The following is a 23,578-nucleotide window of genomic DNA, read 5'->3' as shown; positions in this document are numbered from 1 at the left end:
TCCCCCCCACACCCCACTTAAAGTAATGGACAGCTACCCTTTTGGCAGTTCATTCTTGCTGGGTGCAAATCTTCCTTGGGCACTTCTGTTTCTTTTGTTAAAGAAACTGAAGGAGTTGAGAGGTTTGGTCAAAGTATTTTTGTTATGCTTATTCATTGATAAAGTGGTTGTTTTCTTGAGGCAGTTTTGTTTTTCCAAAGTAACCAATTTCTACTTATACAATGATACATATCTTAACAAATAAGCCTTGAAATTAAAAGCCTAACAGCTTTTTTTGTTTTACAGTCACCTCTTAGCCATGACCTCATCCTTAACCTGACTCAGGATGGAATCAAACTGCTGTTTGATGCTTTCAATCAGAGACTTAAGGTAATAAAACACCCTTCCTGCAAAACAAAACCCTGGGATATATTGACACTTAACAGAACATAAGTATGTGGCTCTTTTAGACTTTTGATTTGCCATGCGCAGTGTGATAATGAACTGCATTTCTTCTGTTTGGGGGTTAGTTCTTTTTTTTTATAGGATTAAGACACTTTAAGATTGTACTGGGGACTGTAAGAGTACCATAGGAGTATGATGGTCTGTGTGGCCTCACTTGACCGTCTTGTCTCAAGTTGCAGCAGAAGCTGCAAAAGGTCATTACTAAAACAAAGCCTGGGATTTGAAATAAGATTATTGGTTAATGCAAACTAGACAATGTTGTTTTCTGCCCAGGTTGTTCCTTTACCTGTGCTGCCATTTTATTTTTGAAAGTGAACTTAGATCCTTTTTTTCTTAGTTTTCAATGGTGTTATGTTCACAGAGTACTTGTGTCGCTGTGAGCACATGGTTTCTCCCAGAAAGCCTCATTCGGGCCTGTTGTGAGCCTTCTGCACTGACTTCAGTTTGTCTGCATGAGTTTTTATTCTTTCTATTGAATTCCTCAGCTCAGCAGTTCTGCTGCTTTGCTTTTAGGTGTCCAACTGTTGATCTGACTCTCTCCAGGGTGGTTTGTGGAGTTAAGATGCAAAATAAAGGGCAGGCTTGTCACTAACCTCCCATGGCATTTATACTTGCAAAAAAATCTGTTATGAAAGTCATTTGTTTTATCCATATGAAATAGGCAACTGTGGGACTGTAGAAATATTATTAGATCAGTACAAAATTTTGAAAAACTTTAACTGAAACAAAATATTTGTATGTAACTTAGTTATTCAGGGTGGTCTTTTGGTCAGGACCAGCTGTCCTGAACAGTTGTCAGTGTGGTTCTCGCCTGGTGTGCATAAATTTCTTTGTGACCAAAGTGCCCAAGTGTTGATTTGGTTAATAGGGTGAGGGTGTACTGCTCCAGCTGCTGTGCTATTTAACATTTGAAAGAAGTGTGGGGTCAAATGTGATGCTAAAAAATGGAATGCTTACCCTTTAGGTAAGTCTGGAATAGGGTGTTCAGATCCATACTTGAAAGCTTTGGAACAGTGGTGGGTGGAGCCTTGTTCACCTTACCCATGTCTCCAGTAAAACCAGCAGCAAAATGTCACTCTCCAAAATGTTGGCTTAGTTCTTTATCCCAAAAATGTCTGTAAGAGTGTAGCAGTGTGCTGTCTGTGGAAACGAGCTCTTCATAGGCTTTAAGTGTGTGTGTGTGTGTGTGTGTGTGTGTGTGTGTGTGTGTGTGTATATATATTTAATTGCTGAATAGCAACACAAATTAAGTTGTTGGAAGTACTTATTTCTCTAGTAGTAACCTGTAACACCATGGTACATTTGTATTTTTCTTCTTCAAAATCTCTTTTCAAAATGTGTATTTTTATAGTTAATATAAGAATAATTTTCAGTTCAAATTGAGCTCGGATGGGGGACAACTGAGCAGTTTTTTTTCCAGATTTCAGTTTCTTATTGCCTTATGGTAGTTTCTGTTCCTTAAGTTGTTCTATAATAATGAGATTTTTATTTTTGTCAAGAGTTAGAACTTAATTATTCAGATTGCATATGTGAATTTACAATTTTTAAGAGATTATCTTGAAAATCCTGTCAGATGGATCTTTATCAGTGTAAACTACACCTGCTCTGTGAAATCTATCCAAAATATACTTAATTCCTAAGGAGACTGAACTCACAACTGACATAGTCACTTCAAGTGCATGGCTTGCTTACAGACATTTTTTGGAATGTCACAATCTTGTGTTTTCAAAGTGCCGTAACTAGCGTATGCCATTTCTCTTCATCTCCAGTTCTTGAGGGTCTGATTTTGTCATTTCAACATGTTCTAAGAATCATGCAAGAGTTTTTCTTCTCAGCTTTCTCCATAATGTGTTTTAAAATTTGTTTTTTTTAAAAAATAGAAAAAAAAATCGCTCTCCTGTTATGTGTTTTTAGTGTTGTGTTTTTTTTTTTAAAAAAGAAAAACCAATCTCTTCTGGTATGTCCTGATTTAGTGGTCTAGTGATACCTTCTGTTTGTTTTACCTACAAAGAGTAAAGGTGTAAATGTATACAATGCTATGAAAACTCTTAAGTGTTCAGAAAGCTTTCTAGAAGAAATTCTGTGGGATCAGTTCAGAAGTGAGCAACAGGACTTTTTAAAGAAGAGTGTAGGTGTAGAGTAAGTAATGTCTGTTTTTAAGATGTTGTGACTGTTTTCAGTATTTCTCAGCAGCAGCAAAACTGGAAAAATCAGGATGCCTTTTTGCTTTGTATGTTTTTGGGTTTTTTTAATACACACTTGCTATTAGGTTTGGTTGTGAAAAAGAGATAGAAATACTGGCTACAAAAAAGGAAAGTCTTGACAGATCGAAAGAAGCCAGTGCAGGAATAAAGCCATAGCAAAATTCCTAAAAACAATGAGGAGGGCTTGTGCATAGTCTCTCTACTCACCTTCAGTAGCCAAAGCACTGCAGGTGTTACTAATGTAAGCTAACATGAAAGAGTAGATCCAGGACCAGGTTCTGAAAACATTGATATGACTTTTACCACACACTTGCACACACTCCGTCTGAGGTGGAGAAAGAGTTATATTTCACGGAATTGGTCTGTTATTGCTGGTTAGAAGATACCTGAACATTTTTGAGTCTTACTGAGTAGTAATTATCAAAACAGTGAGTGTGACAAAACATCAGGTTTTACTCATTTAAACCAACTGCTTTCTGACTGTGTAGTAAACCCATCACTGAATAGTCATTGGTCTTCTCAGTTTTTGTTCCTCTGCACATAATCTCATTAATCCTTTTGTCAGCATGGCTTTTGTAGTTTAAAAAATAAATCCTTTTCTAGGGCTATGGCCTGTTGCAGTGTTTCTTCAATATATGTCTTTCATGACTTACGAGATCTTTTGACCACCTTTACATCTCGCTAAGTTACACTTGTTTCTTCCTCTGCTGTTAGTAAAAAGAAACGTTGACATGAATAGATGTGTCTGAATTGTGGCAAGAGGGCTGATGGCAAATTGATGCGGGCTGTCTGCTATCAGGTGTTTCTCTCACAGGGGACCTCATTTGTACAACGTGCTATTCCTTGTGCGCTTCTCGGTGTTCAACTTGTCCTTTTGTTTTCCACCACTGCAGCCTGTTTCAACAGAACTTCAGGAGAGTGCCCAATGTTCTCTGGTAGTTGCTGCAAAACTAGATCTGGGGGGGGTTGGTGTTTTTCACTATTTTCAGAAACATTTTCTGGGTGAAAAAGATCATGTGCAAGGTCACTAAAAAATGTAAAATCATTCCTAGCTTTTCATAAAAAGTAGCCTTTGTTTTTGATAAGCTGTGCAGTAAAGGAAACCTGGACATGTCAAACTGCATTTGAATTAAAATACTGGATAACCAGGTTTTTCCAAGAAGCATAATTCAAAATATATTTAAGAAGAAAAATTTGTTTGCTGCTCTTTGTTGGTTCTACCAGAATGTTCATTTGTTACTTGCTTTGTGCTGTACTTGTTGCTTACATCCTGAAATGTGTGGGCTTCCTGAGCAAAGAAAGCTTTTTATGAATCAACAGCATGCAGTTAAATGTTGATTTTTAATTTTTTTTTTTTTTTTAATATAGTGGTTTAAGCATTGCAAGTTGTTTTATTGAGGGTTATTTGCCAGGCATCTCCCAAAACCAAGACTTCCTTCGCAGCTGGTGATATTTTTAGGCTTTAAAGCCACATTTGGTAGCAAGCTCCCTGAGGAATTCTGCTTTATTCTCTAGCTGAAGAGTGAGTCCTTTCTAAATCTGCCAGTGATTTGTTGGAGGATTATACAAAGCAATAAAAAGCACTTTACCTTTTCTTTACAGTAGTTATGGTGTGCTCTACATATTTTCCTTTTCCTGCTGACACAGGAACACATATGTAGGGTAGAAGAAGCTTGAGTTTGACCATGGTTACTTGTGAAAAATGATCTGCTTAAAGCCCAGTCTAGCCTCAAGATCCAGTAACAGTCACATAAAACCCATATGAAATCAATCTCAGATGCATGTTTGCAATAACATGTGCAGAACAAAGGATCCATAGCTAATACCTGCAGAGAGGGGGACTCCTTGGAATATTCAGTAAGGTCTAAAGCATTTAATAAATATCAAAAGTAGGTGTTATGGCTTACTCTGATTCTTTGTGGGATGCTCTTCAGATTACCTTGTGTAATGCTTGGAGAGATTGCTGCATGTCCTTATGTAGTATTGACATAAAATACTTACCACTTAGTCTTGCTGTGTTCATCTTTTGCTTTAGAAGGAGTTGGAAAACTGGAACAGTGCATTCAGTGCTAGGACTTACTACCTTGCACAGACATTCTTTGGGGTAGTAAGAGCAACCCAAGGAATGGCCTACTGTTTGACATTCCTTAGAGGATTCCCTCATTAGCAACTTTTGCTATTACTTCCTTTGAACTTGCTTAAGAGTAATCTTTGCAGAAATGAAGATGCTGATGTATTAGTGAAAAGATTACTTCCTGCTGGTCAGTGCTGATTTACCCAGGATCTGGAGGCAGTGTCGGAACCCCTAGCTGTTCTTCAGTACTTGTTTAAGATGTGCAGTTGCTGAGTCAGTTTTCAGTTTTGTCTGCCGATGTGCTTTATCTTAGCAGAGTTCAGTTAAGGAGGGGAGTGAGCAATGCTAGTCTTGCCTTTTGGCAAGAATTTGCTTCTGTAATGATTCGCAAATGTGTGATGTGTGGTAATGTTTCTGTTTCCTGTGTTTCAGGTGATTGAAGTTTATGACTTGACTAAGGTGAAGTTAAAATATTGGTAAGTGATTTAAGACCTCCCATGATTTCATCTTGATCAGTGACTGGTTTCTCTCCTTTTTAAATCCTGTATTCATTTCTTTTTTCAATCATTCTTGTTAAAAAAAAAAATAACTTTCAAAAAAACACATAGGTAATTATCCTTTCCTGAAGATAGCACTTAAACTACCGGGTTACTCTTTTCTTTAGTCTTGGAGGCTTCTTCCGGTTTAAATGTCGTATTGGCCATTAGTAAACATTGGTAGCATTTGTTCAGTATTCTTAAGGCAGATTCATTTTGTTTTCTTTTTCAGTGGTGTCCATTTTAACTCTCAGGCAATTGCTCCAACCATAGAACAAATTGATCAGTCGTTTGGAGCAACGCATCCAGGAGGTAAGCCGAAGTATTTCTGAGAAGCACACCTTGGTTGAGGGACTTCTTTCTAGGAAGTCTTTCATGTGTGTCTGCCTAGAGAAATGTGTAGACACTTCTGTTGTCAAATTATGTGAAGCTATGTTCCAGAACGGTTGTATTCTTATAGCTGGGATATATAAAATGTAGTGTATGTTCAGTTGTGACTTTGTTCAAGTGAAATAGTGAGGTGGAGAGTCACTGGCACAGAATGGTGTGTTCAGATATCATCAAAGATCTGTCTTGAACTGCCAGTACCAGAAAATTGTGAGCTGCTTTATTGTTGATGCTGTTGTTTTTACACGTTCTTATGCATGGTCAGCTTTCTAGTGTCCTTAGGGATTAAGTATACCATGAACATACAGAGCTGATCTCAGTGTAGGGTCAACCAGGACTGTTTGCTCAGGCTCCATGCTCAAAGAACCTGGTTATACCCCTGCTAGGGCAGGATCAAGTCTGAGCCTGTGAATAACTGGCTTGCATTTCCCTGTGCCTCCATGTTACTGGGAGCACTGGGGAAGATAAAAAGAATACCCTTTTTAGAGCATCACTTTCTATTTTTAGCTTAACCCAGTCCATTTGCAATAGTCAGGCTGATCCCAAATAGGCTAGTGTTCTTTGTAATTGATGGCGATTGCATATCCACTCTTTGTCCCTGTTCCCTGCAAACCATCTCTTGCACATTACAGAACAGGATTTATTAACTGTGGAGGGTCATGTGGCTAAAGTAATATCATTGCATAAAAGCCTGCTGTAGTAGATGAATATCAGATTGAGATAAATTGAAGCTTGGAGGATTTCTAGACATAATACTCCAAGGACCAGAATTGGCCTTTTTAAACTTTGCTTAGGTCATGATCTTAACTTTTCCTCTTAGGCAGAAACTTTGAGATCTATAGTTAGATCTATTATGGAAGTAGTATGTAGAAGAGACCAAGTAGAATTTAGCAAGGGTGAACGTGGTTTCATATCCTTGAAAGTGTAAAATTTTTATTTGTTCTGTGTCAATGTTTATTTGCAAATATTTAGAGGTGAAGTGCTTGCAAAATTGTGATAATATGAACCATAAAAATATATACCCAGCTGTAAGCATTGCTTCTGATAAAAATAGCATGTTTTATTACTGCATAAAATTGTATGTGAGGACTTAAATATAGTTTGGCACCAGATGTCCTCATGCTGAATTTGCCAGATCTTGTGTGCCTGCCATTTTCAATTAAGAAAACTTGCAGTTGCTTCATCTGGTGATAGTTTTTCATAACATCTTTTCATCCAGTGACATGTAGATATGAAAATGTGTTTATTAAAATGTTGACTTCTGTTATCATTTCACTAGTGCATTTGCCAGTTTCCTCACTGGAAATTCAGGATCTTCCATTAACAACTTAGTAAACACTCTATATTAAGCTGCTTGTCATAAACAGTTTGAACTGTACCATGCAATGCAAGCTTTTGATAACTATTTTTTACCTTTTTCTGAAACAGAAAAGAAAAAGAAAAAAAAAAAACAGTTTTCAGTATGTGGGAGGGATGATAATGGTGTTATGTCCCACAAAAATTTGAGCTGGGGTGTGGAGAGAAAGATGGGAACAGAAACTTTCCTCTTAATGTGACCGAAGTATCAAGTGCTACGTTTCATGAGTGAAAGTATGACATAACCATCCCTTTTCTTCTCTATACCAATACTCTCCCAGAACTCCAATGCAAGCCCTTTAAGTTTAAAAGTATTTTGTTGTTAACCTCCACTAGAATTTCAAACAAAATGTCGTTCGCTTAAAACCAAGGTGGTTGCAGCACAACCCTCCTGCAACAGGATACAGTGATAGTTTCAAAACATATTTCAAAAGGTTAACAACGGTTTTGTGTTGAAACCAGCCTTCAGTGAGCAGTTTTGGTTTTACCAAATCAGTGGTTTTAAAAAAGAAGTCATCAGGCAAATTGCAACCAGCTTCATTACTTTGTGGCTAATGTTAGTTTGAAACATTGTAGTATGGGGCTGATTGAAATGTGACCACTTTGGAGGTCAATAACATCGTCAAAGCCAAGTTTTTATCCCACATTTCCATGATTCTCTGATCTGACCTCCTGCTGGGAAGTGCTTGCTCTTGCCAGTGGTTCTGTTGAAATCACATCCTGTTCCAAGTCCTCGTGGATCTGGCTGTTTGCCGAAGTGCCATTCAGTGTGGATAAGGTCTGTGGGATTGAATTGAAGTCATAAGGTTGAAGAAAAAACCCTGTCCTTCCCTCCTACAACAGTGGCCTTGCAAGGATGGGGGGGTTCCTGTCTTCTAGCTCTGTAAACCTCAGATACTTAAGAGGTTGCCCAGGCTCTGAGGTGCCAGAACAGTCTTGTGCTTGATACCAGTAAGACTTTACTTTTGGATCTGCTTTTGCTTTTTGTCAGGACTGTGTCTGTTCTGCAGGCTTGCTGGTGTTGGTGGCTTTGTCCCATCCTGCTCTACAGAAACGTTTCCCAGTTGGTCACACTTCTGCTTTCCCAGAAGGCAGATGCTTTTCCCTTCCTTCAGCCAGAGCACAGTAGCAAAGAAGCAGTCTTTCTGCTTCTATCAGCAATTTTGATTGGAGTTATTCTGCAGGGTACCTGTGTCATATATAAGTTTTAAGAAATAATAATTAAAAAAAGGCTTACCTTCTTCAGTCACGTGGTTGTGACATATGGTCTTGAGGGAGCCTTGAGAGAACTTCGTAAGGGTAAAAACATTCATTGCCCTTTAAGCCTAAACATCAACAAACATTGCAGGGGATGGGAACTGATGCGATTTATATAATCAGATATCACACTTGGCATGACTAGGGGAAAAACACTTCTCCAGCTGGCTGTGGGCTTTGGAAAAGATGCATCATAATTTGTCACATGAGAGATTTGTGTAATATTCCTGCAGATCAAAACATTTCCCTCTCTCCACACGTTTTCCTTTGAGTGATAAGCAGAGAAAATGCTTTTAACCAGCACATTCTGCAGAAAAGGCAAATGATGACTTTTGAAAGCTTAATGCTTATTGCTCAACTATTATTTTTCTATCATGGGCGGTCTGGCATTGTCCAGATATCTTGGGACGTGTCTTTAGAGTTGAACATTTGAAAGGCACTTGGGGGGGTGGAATATATATTTATATGCATTTTCACTCTATGCTATGTCATCTAATTGCAAGAAAAAAGGGGAATATTGAACCAATTTCTTTCGGTAAAGTGGAAGAAAGCAGCTTCTATTGTTGAAGTGTTTCTTTAATTTTTTTGCCTCTGTTGTTTTCAAACTGTTTTGCAAATGAACCAGCTTCTGTGTGTTACAACACCGTGTTTTCCCCCAGTGGCTACCAGGCACAGGTTGAAGTTTGGTAGCTTCAATTCCAAAGCTGTGCCCAAGCTCCCAGTCTCCTGGGATTGTTTTTAAGCTTTCCACAGTCTCACAAAACAGTATGTCGTCTTTGAGTAAGTACTGAGATGACTTATTGCTGTTTATAGTTGATGTTGTGCAATTTATTGCAATAAATCAGGACATCTCGTGACGTGATGACAGTGGGAAGTCAGTACGTGTTCTAATTTATTACTGCTCTTCATAAAAGCTGACCAATTGGCTGGTGTTTCTGGTGATACTATTTTTAATTATTGTCGTAAATGGCATAGGACCTGCCTGTCTGAAGCGATTCCTTCTCGTGCTGTATTCCTTGGGAGCACAGGCAGCTGAACTGGGGCCTGCAGGCAGGAGCTCCTCTTGGGAAAAGAGGTGGAAGTGGTAGGGAGGTACCTGTGAGCGCCCACTGGGGAACATGCTTCCCAGTGGTGTGAAATACAGAATTTAGCAGCATTCTGGGCACATCTGTCTGAAAGGCTTTCTGGTTAATATTGTACAAGTGTTTCACATAACAATGAACAGAATTGTTTTGTACTAACAGTAGCTGTTGAAACTACTTTAGGGATATTAGGGTATAATTGATTGTGTCAAATTTTATAATTTTATCATTAGGGATAGGTTAGTGCCTACAGGCTTGTATAGGCAGCTCTTACTTTAATGAAGCTAAGGTTTCTCTTATTGCTATGTTTCTACTGCAACAAATTTAAAGGAAAATTGATACTGTCCTGTGTAATTCTGTTTCTCCTGCATCTTGAGATGTAGGAAATTCATTGAGGGGATGAAAGTGCTGTTAGATCTGAACTGGAGAATTCTTAGTTTACTTTGGTAACTCTGTTTTTACTTTCTTTTCCCTTTTAGTGTATAATTCAGCTGAGCAACTCTTTCACCTCAATTTCAGAGGACTGTCATTTTCTTTTCAGTTAGACTCCTGGACTGAAACTCCGAAGTACGAGGTCAGCAATCATTCTTAGTTAATGGGTAGTTTTTTTGCCTCTATGGTACTTGCAAAATATCACCTACAGCATATATCGCCTGCAAGTCAAAGGAACCAGTAATTTGGAAGTCATTTAACTCCTCAGTTGTGCTCTTACTCGTGCTATGTAATCATTCTGAAGTCAAATTTTTCCTTTTAGCAGAAGGCATATGCTTAGAGGTTTTGCTTGCATCATGAACTGAGACTAGCAATTCTGTTGTTGAAAGGAGTCTTCTAAAAATACGAGTGCTGTCTATGCAAATACGTAAATATTAAGCAATCTACTGGAAGGCTGTTCTTTTATCAGATATTTTTGAATCTCATCAAAGTGATTACGCAAATAAACTAGGCTAGAGTTCATAAAATACACTTTCATCTTAAGTGTCCTTCAGTATGAATGCTTTTACAAAGCCAAATGAGCTTTATTTGTAATGCCTGTTTGCATATTCACCAAATGTTCAGATCAGTTACTAAATAATTGAACATATTCCTGCATTCTCTGAAATGTTTGGAAATCGCTGTAGTGGAAAATGATCAGGTCTTCCATGATTTCCACCTCTACTAACAAAAATATATGTAGAACTTGTTTTGTGTGAGGATGGGAACACTGTCAGTTGTATTATGTAGTATTATCGGTTAAAAAGAATGCTTGTTGTATGATATTAAAATAAAAAGGAGCTTCTGAAGAGCCAAAACTAAGTGGAAGAAAACCAACGTGATGGCACGTGGTTTTATGTCACGGCCTCATACTTTAATAGCTGTGTTTTGACATGTGAGGGACCAGGGGGTAACCAGGGGAAGTTACTGTTTAGCAGTAGTGAAGGTCAGTCGGGTTTCAGAAATATTGGAAGATAAATAGAAACCTAGTAAGCCAAACAGCAAGAATGTCCCAGCAGAGAGTAGTTGCTTTTCATGCAAGAGTTCCCACGGCATTTATGAATGAAATGGTTGAGCAGCTAAGTCAGCCACTTGTTATACCAAAGATTTGAAAAGATCATAGAATCATAGAATATCTTGAGTTGGAAGGGGACCCATAAGGATCATCAGGTCCTCGCAGGACTATCCTTGCAGGATCAACACTGCTCCTTGGAGGAATACCTAAAACTAAAAGATGTTAAAATAAAGCTGTTAAAATCCATTTTAGCTATTGCATCTGTGCGTCTCATTTTGGTATGTGGTTCAGTCAACTAAGAAAATACTTGGGGATAGTTACAGAATGCTAGTTGCCAATATGTTTTGAGAGGGACATAGTGTAGTTCTTGGGAATGATACAGTTCTTCATAGGTGCCAGAACAGTGCGGAAAATAATTTTGCATTCTCAAAGTCTTTCATCCAGTTGTTTAAATGTAAATAGTAAAATGTTGTTTGCACAGAGTAAAAGGTGAAATTCTTTCCAGGAGTATAAATAGGTAGAAATAGGATAGTTTAGGAAACAGAGTAGTATGAAACAGTCCACAGGGAAGATGTCTATTTGTGGAGCCTTTCAGGGAGGAACATTTAGGAAAGAGTGAAGTGTAATTCAAAGATGTCACAATCTTTCAAGTTCAGAGAGGATCCTTCAGGACTGCTAAACTAGTTAGCAAAGCAGTATAATCTCTGCTAATGGAAACTAAAAACTGAAGAAAACTCTGAGGTTTTTGTACAGCTGGTAACAAACTACAGGTGAAAAAAACATAAAAACCTACTCATGCTGTTTCTGTTAAGAAATGAGGCATATATGGCCTAGGCACTTCTGTGGCTCTAGAGAAGATTTCTTTGCTGCTAAAACATAAGTATGTTAAAAAGAAATCCGGAGTCTGACTGCTTTAGAAATCTGTGTTTTGAGGTGTTCATGTTCTGGGCAAATTCAGAAAGAGCATTAAAACCAGGGTATCTCTAGATTTGCTAAGCAATGGAGGTTCCCTTCTAAATGCCTACAGCATTGAAAGTCATTGGTCTGGGGCTTGATTTTGGGTTTTTTCCCCCTAAGAATAACTTTTTGTGTTTACCTGATGTGATGTCCTACTGAAGTAGATCAGGATAATAGTTTCCATATTGTGCATCTTGGTTTTGTTGACAGCTTGTGACAAACTTAGTTTCTTTTCTGTCCAGTGCCAGCAAAGTATGTTGACAGTTTTGAAGAAGGTCCTGTCATCTTCAGAGTTGAAAGAAATAGGCTCTCTTACTGCACTAGAAGAATGAGTCTGACCTTAGCACACTTTCTATTTGATGAGAACACTCAAAATCCTTATCAAAACAATATATATAAGAATATGGTGTTAAGGAGAGTGGAAAAATCTATTTAATGAATGTCTCAGTTCATCAGATAACATTTTCACTGGTTTGTAAAATGCCTTTAGAAGGCTGTAATTATGGCAGTGGGAGAGAAAAAAGAAGTTCTACCTTTAAAATAACCTACTTCTTAGAACTTAAATACAGTGTATCAGTACAAACACTTTCATATTGCTAGCTGCCAGTGATCAAACCACGGAAAGGTGAATTCCCAGAACGCACCATAGCTAATTGTTAGACTGGGGCCATCTTGTGGTGGATAAACATAGTGAGTGTACACCCCTTGGCTTGGGCATCCAGGGTGGTGTAATGAGAAGAAACACCATCTGGAAGGGGTTTTTGTTCTTGTTTTTCCCCCTTGTCACTGGCAAGTGAATTAGTATTAATTCTAATTACTAATCACCCGAATTAGTAAGCATATACTGTATTTCTAATGTAACTTATAACTTTGACCTGAAATGTCTACTGTGTCATATAACAAGAATGATTTTATATACCCACAGCCTAACTTTGCCCATGGTCTAGCCTCTCTGCAAATTCCACATGGTGCGACTGTGAAACGTATGTACATCTACAACGGAAACAGTCTGCAAGATACCAAGTATGTACAGCCAGTTGTGCTGGTTTGATCATTCAGAAAATACTCTTTTTTCCTCATTTACTTAGGGCTTTGCGAATGCTAAATCTAATCATATACTTTTTTTAGTTCAGTTTGGGTCTTTTATGAATTTGGTAGTGTGCAGAATGCCTTTAGGTACCGACCTCTTTCAGATTTCCATAGACGTTGTCCTCAGACCTTATAATCAAATGTTGTTTTGATTTATGTTGTTGTAAAATCAGCTTGGCTTAGCTGTAATAAACTAATTTAACTGACCTGAAAATGAATTCGTTAAGTAAAGGAGGAAATGTGAATCTATAACAGATGGAGTTAGGCTACTCTTACTCTAAATTTTGTTTGCATACTAATGATCTCTCCCAAGACAAATCAAACTTGGTGTAGGCAATCTAGTGTATTGGTACTATGTATGTCATGGCAGGGTCCTACCACAGGTCTTAAACTCTCTTACTATACAAAAATAATAAAATATATATTTTCAGGCTTAAACCATATACATAATCTGCCATATATTTGCAGTTACCTGACTAAACTTACTGTTCTGAGGAAACTAATCTTCATGCCTTAGTACTGATGGAATAGTTATATTTTAGTATGGTTAATGTTTTCTACTGTATTGTAGTCTGTCTTCTTTTAAGCAGTAATTTATTGTACGTCATCTGATGCTTTACTCTTCCTAGAACATTGTTCCTGGGATTACTTACTCAATGAAAAATTGAAGGGACTTCTGTAAATTCTTCTGTTCTGCTTATAAAACCCAAATTGATAAGGTGTTAGCTTTTGCTGAGATAGTTGTGTTTTAATGCCAGGAGAAAATTAACACATCCTTGGATTACTGCTCAGAAGGAAGGGAAGCTTGTCTGTTGTCTCCTAATTAGGAATAAGTGCACTTCAGAAAAATGTTGTTGTCTGTGCCAGTCTATGACATGGTGAGCTGTAGTGAAAGCACTGAAATTATTGTAATTGAATTAAAATGAGACCCTTCCCAGTAAAGCATCACAATTGTTTGTGGTGTAGCTGCACAAGCTGATTTCATGTTCTGGGCTATGAAGTACCTTCCCCAGAGCAGCAAGAGCATCACAGAGAAGGCTTTTCTGCTGCCTTTGGGTGATATGCCTAGTTCTAGGAGTAGTATCTTTAAAAACTGTCCAACTTCCATTTTCCCTGAGAGGAGTCTGAGATGACATGTTCTCATAGGAGGCACCCAAAGGCTAGTTACACTTTTTGTAATTCCTGGAGTCTTTGAAATGTGCTGTTTATTTAATTCGTAGTAAAGGTCCTGCATTTGAGTGCTGCCTTGTTCTTCTTCCTTTTTCCCTGGACTTACTGATCCTTGTGCTTAATATAACTTTTAATCTTCAGTCTGAGTTAGGTGCAGCTTTGACAAAATTAATGTGCTCTGTTCCAGTGAACTAGTACCAGATTGTTAATGGAAAATGTGAAGATTAAGTGAATCCTATGCATGTTTTTGTATGATTGGTTTCAGGGCTCCCTTGATGCCTCTCAGCTGTTTCCTTGGTAATGTGTATGCCGAGAATGTTGATGTTCTGAGAGACGGAACTGGACCCTCAGGTTTACGGCTTCGCCTACTCACTGCAGGTATTTGCGACACTCAGAACACTGAACTGGGTTGCTTTCCTCAGGAAAAGGGGGTAAACCTATATAATTAAGCATAGGTTATTTGTGATGCTTTTACAGGTGGTTTCAAAGTGTTCTATATCCCTTATTTTGAACTATTGGAAACAAAACAAAACAAAAAAAACCCATGAAGGTGAGTGTGCCTGCTGCTGCATTTATCTGGCCCTGGAGAAACTGCAGAGGACTTGTAGCCCTGTCCTTAATATTTCCAAGTGCTTAGAGAGTGTTTGCAGAAGTGGAATTTATCTCCAGATGTATGTGTAGAATGAAACAGATTCAAGTACATCACTGGAAAAAAAAACCCATGAGAAATCATGAAGCCTTCTGTACGTGTGGCTTTTCTGAGATTCCAGTGAGCTGTATGATGTTGATGTTTCTGTGATTAATTCTAGAAGGCTGTTAAAAATGCCAGCAAGAGACTGCATCAATGCTGCAGCCTTAGGCTGCACTTTAAATTCAATTCTGTTTTCATTTGCTGTAGGAGACAGCAGTGAAAGTGATGAGTACTGCCTGTTGTGTGTGCTTAGAAATTAGGGAAAGATATAGTGACTGCAAAGGAGTTCAGTCACCGTAACTTGAGACTTGACAGTGTTTTTAACAATTTTAAAATTAAAAAATGCTGGGTTGTATTTAACAATTTTCATTAGCAGGCTCGGCTTTTGACCTGTTCCGATTACTAACTGTATGTATAATGAGAAAATACTTGGAATACATTCACAATATGCAAAAGTTAAAAAAGAGAAAATTTAAGAGGAATAAAAAAATGAATAAAAATAGAGCACATGTTTTATAGTTACTTTGTTTCTCTATAGAGGAAGATAAGAGCTTTCTAGGACAGGGAACATATATCATCATGTACTAGGGAAGAAGTTAGCTGTAACGTCATAGTAATATAAATGATCGTAAAAAATGGGACACTTCTAAGAGTGTCAAGTTTAGTTAAAAACTATACATATGCAGCTTAAAGGAAATGTCAATGAATAAAATAAAATATAACACTAATGTTCAGACTAAAACTTGTGGAGAGACAATCTGAACATTTGCATGTTTTGTATTGCTAAAGTTTGCAGAAACTCCTTTGTAGAACATACTATATACCTAGCACAAGTTTCTCTGCAAGTGTATTTGAAGTAACGCTTGCTTAAGAAATCAAGGATGACTCAATCAGATTTTTCTGATTTATTGGGTGACTAGCTACATAAATAATGCATAGTGAGAGAAGCTAAGTGTGTATTTAGAGTACATCCTGTATTTTGCAGTAACTGCTGCATATGTGTATGTGCATTCTCGTAAATGTAAGATGCTGTATTCCTGAAAGCAAATGGGGTCGCAAACTGTAAGATCTTTCCATTTCTTAACATATGTCAGCAATTCATCTATGTAATGGCTATCCAATAAGATCCATTTTTAACATTGTTTGCGTAGGAACATACTTGCTATTGATTTAATAAGCTATGGGAATCTTGAGTAAAGAATGTATATTTTTCTGCTACAGTTAATATGGATGAGGAACTTCACTTTGAGCTCTACTTTTTTGGCTGAAGATACATCTTTAGCTGCTAAAATAGAAATTTTAGGGATAGAAATAATTCCTGGTACTTACTGCTAATAACCAGCTGATCAAATTGAGATGGATTAGGAAAACAAGTCAGGCTCACATAAATGGCGAGGAAGCGAACACAGTGTTGCTGAAGTTGGAGGTTAGGATGGGGTGGATCTATGCAACCGTCAGCACGTACATCACTTTGGTAAGAAATGTTTAAACTGTTGCAAAATAAATGGTTAAATTTAGTTTGGCACTGTTGTCTAAAGAATGCAGCTGTTTGGTTTGTGATAAATAGAGGAATGCTAAGCTTTTGGTGTTGATTTCCTGGTGGATTCTCTGATCAGGAAGGATGAATTTTGAGTTGTTTTCCATTCCTCAGGTTGTGGCCCGGGTGTTTTAGCCGATGCCAAGATGCGGGTATTTGAGCGTTGTGTGTACTTTGGTGATTCATGCCAGGATGTGCTGAGCACCTTGGGGTCTCCGCACAAAGTCTTCTACAAGTCTGAAGATAAGGTGAGGAAATTTATTCAGGCCCAGGACTTTCCTTCTGTTCAGTGCTGTCACAGTTTAATCACAGGACTGTGTTTTGCAAGGCCAGTGAAGTTAAACTGCCATGTAGCACAAACTGAGTGCTTCACTTGACATATAATAGACCAGGATGAAACATTATATAATTTGTTTTATAAAAAGCTTTTTTAAGCTAAATCAATGCAAATCTGTTTAATTTAAAAAAAAAAAAAATTGCATCATATTAACTGCTTTAAAAATCTATAAAAACGGGGGCACTTTTGAATCCAAATGACCCTTAGTAAGTGTGTCTTGCCTATTTTTTAAAACTGTATTTTATGTAAAGTAACTTCAGCATATACTTTGATCCTTTCCTAATGTATTTACATAGCAGTATACATATGAGTTAACCTTTCACTTCAGATAACTCAAAAAGAAAAAAGCTGATGTGTCATTTTGCCACTGCAAGCAGCTGATGGTCCTGTCATGAAGCACAGTATATGTTTGAACAAGGGCTTCAGATGAGATTATGGCAGTTTGTTTGAACGTAGTGATGTTGTTAATGGCATTCATATTTGAGGAGTATTAAGTACATCTGAAAAATGTGTTTCTTGCAGATGAAAATCCATTCACCCTCACCTCATAAGCAGGTCCCATCAAAGTGCAATGACTACTTCTTCAATTATTTTACACTTGGAGTGGTGAGTGCAAAGCTTCCATAAACAAAATGATGTTAAGTTTTGGTTTAGTTACACAGCAGTCCTTTCAGAAGGCTAAATAAAGGCTGTGGGAAATGAGGGACTGCAGAACTCTTGATTGCTGCCTTAGGAATCTCTGGATATGAAAAAAACCCCCACTGACTTTACTGTAGCACTTGCAGATTCAGTCAGTAATGTTTTGTGATCTCCACCATCAGATGAAGGGCTCCTTGCACTTTTGCATTCTCTTAGGCTTTCTCCCTCTGCCATGCCTGATGCATATATATACGAGTTCTTGTTTCTGAAATCCACACTCCTGTCCTGCAGAACAGAGGTGTGCCATACCACTAACTGAGAAAGCTTCCCAAGCTGTGGGATGTCATTCAACCTTCATGTCCCTCCTTGCAGCTATTTTGCTTCAGTCTACGTTACTGTAAATAATATGCAAGAAAAACAAGACCTCCTTAGAAAACTTGCCAACATTAGCAAATCAAACTGCAGTTGTGATTGAGTGCTGGAGGAAATGTAAATTTATTTGAATTTACAAATAGTCTCATTTTTAAATGCTACTTTTCATAGTTCCATTCAGTTTCAATGAGATAGATCCTATACTATATGCAGGTACTACTGTAACTAATGTCAGGTTAGTTTGGGGAAAGCCACCTCCCTCTATCCAAATTGCTTCATGTCTGTCTGTTTTCTTCAACAGGATATTCTCTTTGATGCAAACACTCACAAGGTGAAGAAATTTGTCCTGCACACAAATTATCCTGGTCATTACAACTTTAACATGTGAGTGTAAAGAACTGATCTCTAAAGAGTATTTTAAAACATATGAAAAGGAAATCTTATGTTCCCTTTATAGAATTCCAGTATTTTTTCCCAAGTGTCTTTGGTGTATCTGGTAACCTGTAGAGGTTTCAGTCATGATGATTAGCACACTTCTTTCTTACTTTTTTCTTCTTACTTTTAAACTACTGTTGTCAAGGATGTCTTAAAGCAGTATGTGATGTAAGGTAGTTCTTGGTCCAGCTATAACATGCAAGCTTTCTTGCTGGAGACAAACTTCATATTAACAAGAGTGTCCATTTACTGGTAGGTAGTCTGCTGTTTTTTCCTGACATTATTTCAGTTAGTGATTTAAAAAAAAAAAATCTCCCATGCTTCTGAACATATTTTCAATACTTTTAAAATGTAAACTCTTTAGAGGAGAAATATGAGTTAAAGAATAAGCAATTGTCTGATTAAAGCAGTTAGTGACAGAAAAAATCTTTAGTACTGTTTCTAAGCTGAATATTTCTCCATCCACTCTATAACAACAGAGTAATTTGTGCTGAAGGACTTTTTGTGTCCTCTAGAAAATTGTGTTAGAACATTCCCAGGCTGCTGCCTTTTTTGATGTAGAAAATAGAAATGAGAACTTTTGTTAATCTGTTAGCATTGAGACTCTCATTTTCATTTTATTATTCATGTGACTTTTCATTAAACTGGTTAAGAGCCCTGAATTTGTGCTGTGCAGTTTATGTTGGCTTTTGTTTTCTAATAGCTTTACGATTTGCACTTTTTAGTTACCATCGCTGTGAATTCAAGATTCCACTAGTCATTAAACGAGGTGAGTAGTTTGTCTGTTGTCCTGTTCAGGAGGCATGTGCTACAAAATGCTTAAAGGGGAGGTGTGATGGATTTTGATTTGTAATGCATCCTTCATTATCAGAGGATGCTAACAGTGAAAGTCATTGAGACAGAGGAATTTTGGGGTTAGGTTTCTATTTAAGTGAAAAAGATACTTCAGAACAAGTTAGCAGTTCTCTGATTTTACTTACAGTACATTGCTTACTTGGATCATATGAATATTTAGCTGCAACATCATTAATTTTCTGTAATTCTGCCACTCAGTTGAAATCCCTTACGTTCTACATGGAGGCTCAAAACCTTTAAGGCAGCATTAGTCTGAGCTGGTCTGTCCAGTCCACTGTTGAACTTCTTAACGCTGAGCCTGTTATTGAAGGCTTATTCATGATATTTAATATAAACCAGTTTAGCTGGGAATTATAAACATCTGGAATATGTTGCCTGTCTGTGCTATGGACAAAGTATGTCTGTTGTGTTCACCTGAAAATCTCTACTTGGAAAAAAAAAATAAATCTGTAGTGCTGATTCTGCAAGATACTAAGATGTGCCCAGCTCTGTGCATGTAAGTAATCCCAACAAATGAAGCATGGGGAACCTTGTTTGGCTGAAGATTATAGTAATCGAGGTAGACTTCTTTAATGTAAGAATTAACAGGTGTACTGGGAAAGTGTGTGTTTTGATTATCCAGGCAATACTGGATGCTGGTTAGGTTTTGACTAGGGATGCTTTCTTCATTCTGATTGGTTTTCACTGAGAGCACCTGCCTATGTAAAGTGCAATTTTCCTGTGGTTGTCACAGCAGTTTGAGCATGTAGAGGAATAAAAACCTGGAAAAACAATGTCTGTATATACAAGGTTATATGAAAGTTGATTTGTATGTACTTCAGCCAAGTCAGTAAGCATGAAAGTTCTTACTTTTTAAATTATTTTCCCTTAGGTTATTGTGTAGTACTTCAGAGGCATTTATTTCTGATCATTTTTATTCACCTCAAGTAGTACCATGAATCTCTTCTGAATGTGTCTGTGTTTTTGTTTGGTTTTTTTAACTCATCTTTCTTGTCTCTAGCTTATGTTTAGGGTATATAACAAGTTGTAAACAAATGTTATAAAATTTATGACGAGCCCGTCTTCCATTTGGTGACAGTGCCTGATGCAGCTGTATTAACTCCCTTCTGTAGTTCAACTTCAAACAATAAATTGACAGTTGGTTCAAGTTGCACAGACACTGAATGCTTTCAACATAAGGAAAGCATGTGTGTTTAACAGGGGAAAAATGCAGAGGAGATTTCAGTCAAATTAAAGACCATTTTAAGACTAAGCATAAATGCAGTGCTGTCCTCACCTGCAGCTTTATTATTATTTAATAGGTAGTCTGCAATTCCCAAGCCCTCTGCTATCTTTGTTTTTGAAAGAGTGGCATTTTAGCTGATGCCTGCCATCTCCTGAGGCTCAAGCTGTCAGTTTTAGCCAGCTTCCTTTCCAAGTGCAGTGGAGCGTTTGGACTTGACGAGCCACACATCATACCCCAGTGAGTGGCTGTGGTAGGCACGTTACCTTAGTGCTAAGAGATGTAGTCTTTTACACTGGCATTCTTCTGTGTAAGACTACAGCTTAAACATACGTGGTGTTAGAACTTGGGACTTGCTGTAAATAGGCAGGTTTGTTTAATCACTGTAACTGACATTTAATCAACATTGTTGACAACTCTGGTTGCTAGGAAATGCTGGTAAATTTGTATAGAACTGATCTAATGCTTGTATGTCTTCTGCTATCTGAACTAACCTCCCAAAGTAAAGGATTACTGTTCAGGCATAAACTATAAAGGCTTCTCTGTTTTTCTTTCATAGATAGTGCCGATTCACAGACAGAAACATGTACGACATATAGCAAGGTAAGTTTGTGCAGAACTGAATGTTTTCCTCCTTAAACCATCTGAATGATCTATGCTGAAGTTGTAATGTGCTTTGAAGAAATAATAGCAGTTTTATCATGTTGTTCTAAAATGGAGAAGTTGAAGGCCAGAAGTTAATGTATGTTTTGTGGTTTAAACGTTTTGTTGTGTTAAGGATTGAAGGCATTTGTAATAGCATGCTTCAAGCAAACTAAATTATTGCATTATTGCGTGTTTTGCATTATGAAGATAGCTGCAGGTAGAAATAGAACACTAAAATAAGTGATATGGGAAAGCCATAACAGTGGTGGCTGAATGTTAGTTGGAAGAGATATTTCTAAACAAAATTTTGACAGAGCTTTTCTACTTAATGTAGTTCTTGAAGACATGTAGTATTTAACCAAGAGCATCCAGTACCCTTCCACTTTCTTCTGAAGGGTGCCAGTAACGGGATGTTTCTCAGGCAGCCAGTACCAGGCCTTACAAAAATCTCACTGCCAGTGTGACACCACCTAATGACAGCAGACTCTTGAAGACTGTACCACCTAAATGAAATTCCCACTGGGCAGTTGGTGCTGTATGTTTGAGAGCTACATTAAGTAGAAAAACTCAGAAACTGTGTTCAGCAGTGTCTGTGGTTATCATTCAGCCAGGGTCAGTGCTGCTGTCTTAGATCCTGGGGTGCCAAATGAAGGCTTTCCTTGGTGAATTTTGGATCCCATGCTGGGAGGAAAAAATTGGAGTCAGCAACCTGCCATCTATGCTTTTCAATCTGAATTACTCATATCCTTCAGTGCTTTTACTTATTTAAGTCTTCTGTGTGAAACTGCAGCTTCTTCCTAAGTCTGCTTAGAGTGATGAAAACTGCTGGACATTGCCAATCATTAAATAGCACAGCTTTCCTCTTTTTCATACTTGTCACTTAAATCAAGGAAAGGCTTTTGGGAGAGGTAGCAGTGAGGTTATTTTTCCCTCTCCAAAGATATGTAAGAGGATATTTTGTTGAAGTTTCCCACAGCTGTGTTGCTCTCTGAGGTGTCCCTTCCAGCTACATTTTCCCCTTAAGACTCATAGAACTTTTTTGTATTAATAATTCTAGTTCAAAGCTATTTTGAGATGAAAATGAGAATAAACCCTGAGAGGATTTTCTACCCCTAGTAATGGATAGTTTCCATTACTGAGTATGGCTCCAGTCACAAAACACTTCTGTAAATCCAGCCTTTATGTTATTTGGCAAATGAACATGTCACCAAAAAAACCATGTACACCGACTCTCTTCTTAGATAAAAAGTTTTCTTGTGCCTCGTTTTAACACAAAGTCTTTGATGTATTTACAGTGGGACAGTATTCAGGATCTTCTGGGGCACCCTGTAGAGAAACCAGTGGTACTTCACAGGTAAAAATCTCTCTTGTTTGGCAGGGATTGAGCTGGTAACAGTATGAGTTTGGGTAGCGGAAGAGTTATTGCACTAGTTATTTCAGAGCTGCTTTGCTGTTAAAGTTTCAAGCTGTCCAGCCACTAACAAGACTAGATAGCTGCTTTCAGAGGAAATACACTGACCTGCTGAATGAAAACATTTCTAAAATTCCTCGAACTGTAAAATCCAGAGGAAGAGCTAAGCAGCACATGAAGAAGTCTCTGTGTAATAAATAGTGTAGATTTTTTACACTAGTCACAAGCATTTCAACAATGTGACATCATATAGGAGAGTGTGTAGTATATATGATAGCAGTCTGTCTGAAGAAGCTTTGCTTTTATGAACATACACATAGGTCTTATGGGGTGACTGAAGATAGAACAGTCCTTACATTTGCAGTGTTTCTACATGGATTGAGCTGGGTGTTGGGTTTAAATAGTCATTATCTGTTTGCAGAGTTAATCATGATATGATATGATATGAAGCTATGGTTTGTCTTAGAACAAGTGTAAGTCATAGGTATTGTGAAAATACTACAGCAATTTCAGATATACCAAACAAGGCATTTTCACCAGTCTTTCATATGTTTTCGAACTTTTTTTTCCTTTTTCTCCACACACCCCCCCCCAGTTGTTATGCCCTTTGTTCCCTTTTACTCCTGTTTTATGCTAGTGAGGTCGTTAGGGCAGAAATTATGTAAAGCAGAGGTGAAACAGTCATGACAAAGAGGTCTTCTATTTTTCATCTGTGTTGTGCTCAGTAAAGCAAACTCTGATTGAGCTACTCTCAAAAATCTCAGACATACAATCTGAGAAACAGACCAGTTATGAGAAAAGCCAAAAGGAAAATATTTTCTAGGGGTTATTTTTGGCTATTACAAAAAAACATTGCATTTGGGCATTACTAAGATCCACTGCAATCAGCAGGAATCTGCCATTGTCATATATATGTTCTAAAAATATCGGAAATAACTGAAGGACAAGTGATATATTTATCTTGAAAAATGCTGTTCAATAAAATTTGGATTATTCTATTTCAGCATCTTACACGGTAATTTTTTTTAACATGATAAAACCAGTGGGTTAATAGCATACAGTAAATACCTATGGTAGAGGCTGAGCCATAAAGCATATTGAAGAGTGGCAAAGGACCTTGCACAAAAATAATTTGTAATAAATTACATGGTGCTTCTCTCTCCCTATGTGTCTGTCTATTTTCAGGGTTCTTCCTGTTCAAGTTAAGAGAGTTTTCCTGTAGAGATCATTAAGTAACTTTTTGATTACTTTGTCCCTGAGTATTGATAATGGTTCTGTACCATTAAGCAGAGGTATCCTTTGGCTCACTTGGAGTCTAGCAGTGGTGTTGCATAATGTAGATTTACTTTATTTTGATGAAAGCCATGATAAAGATGCTGTAAGTTGCCTTAT

At 37.6% G+C, this 23,578-nt stretch overlaps 1 protein-coding gene across 2 annotated transcripts in view; it reads left to right on the top strand.

Moving 5' to 3' along the window:
* The window catches only part of C11H16orf70 (chromosome 11 C16orf70 homolog), a 39,800-nt gene that overhangs the window by 9,382 nt on the left and 6,840 nt on the right, over positions 1–23,578 (top strand). For both annotated transcript variants that reach the window (XR_003399236.1, XM_026856872.1), the window contains exons 3-14: positions 286–369; positions 5,155–5,198; positions 5,491–5,570; positions 9,820–9,914; positions 12,709–12,806; positions 14,308–14,420; positions 16,385–16,518; positions 17,130–17,213; positions 17,920–18,002; positions 18,779–18,822; positions 20,690–20,733; positions 22,071–22,129. Coding sequence is in view for 1 of the 2 variants with exons in the window: in XM_026856872.1 (XP_026712673.1) it covers positions 286–369; positions 5,155–5,198; positions 5,491–5,570; positions 9,820–9,914; positions 12,709–12,806; positions 14,308–14,420; positions 16,385–16,518; positions 17,130–17,213; positions 17,920–18,002; positions 18,779–18,822; positions 20,690–20,733; positions 22,071–22,129 (962 nt within the window). In the remaining variant the exon portion in view is untranslated. The remainder of the gene's footprint in view (positions 1–285; positions 370–5,154; positions 5,199–5,490; positions 5,571–9,819; positions 9,915–12,708; positions 12,807–14,307; positions 14,421–16,384; positions 16,519–17,129; positions 17,214–17,919; positions 18,003–18,778; positions 18,823–20,689; positions 20,734–22,070; positions 22,130–23,578) is intronic.

Source organism: Athene cunicularia (genome assembly GCF_003259725.1).
Source record: "Athene cunicularia isolate RWA chromosome 11 unlocalized genomic scaffold, athCun1 chr11_part1, whole genome shotgun sequence".
Taxonomy (NCBI): Eukaryota; Metazoa; Chordata; class Aves; order Strigiformes; family Strigidae; genus Athene; species Athene cunicularia.
This window is presented reverse-complemented; position numbering and strand designations above follow the sequence as displayed.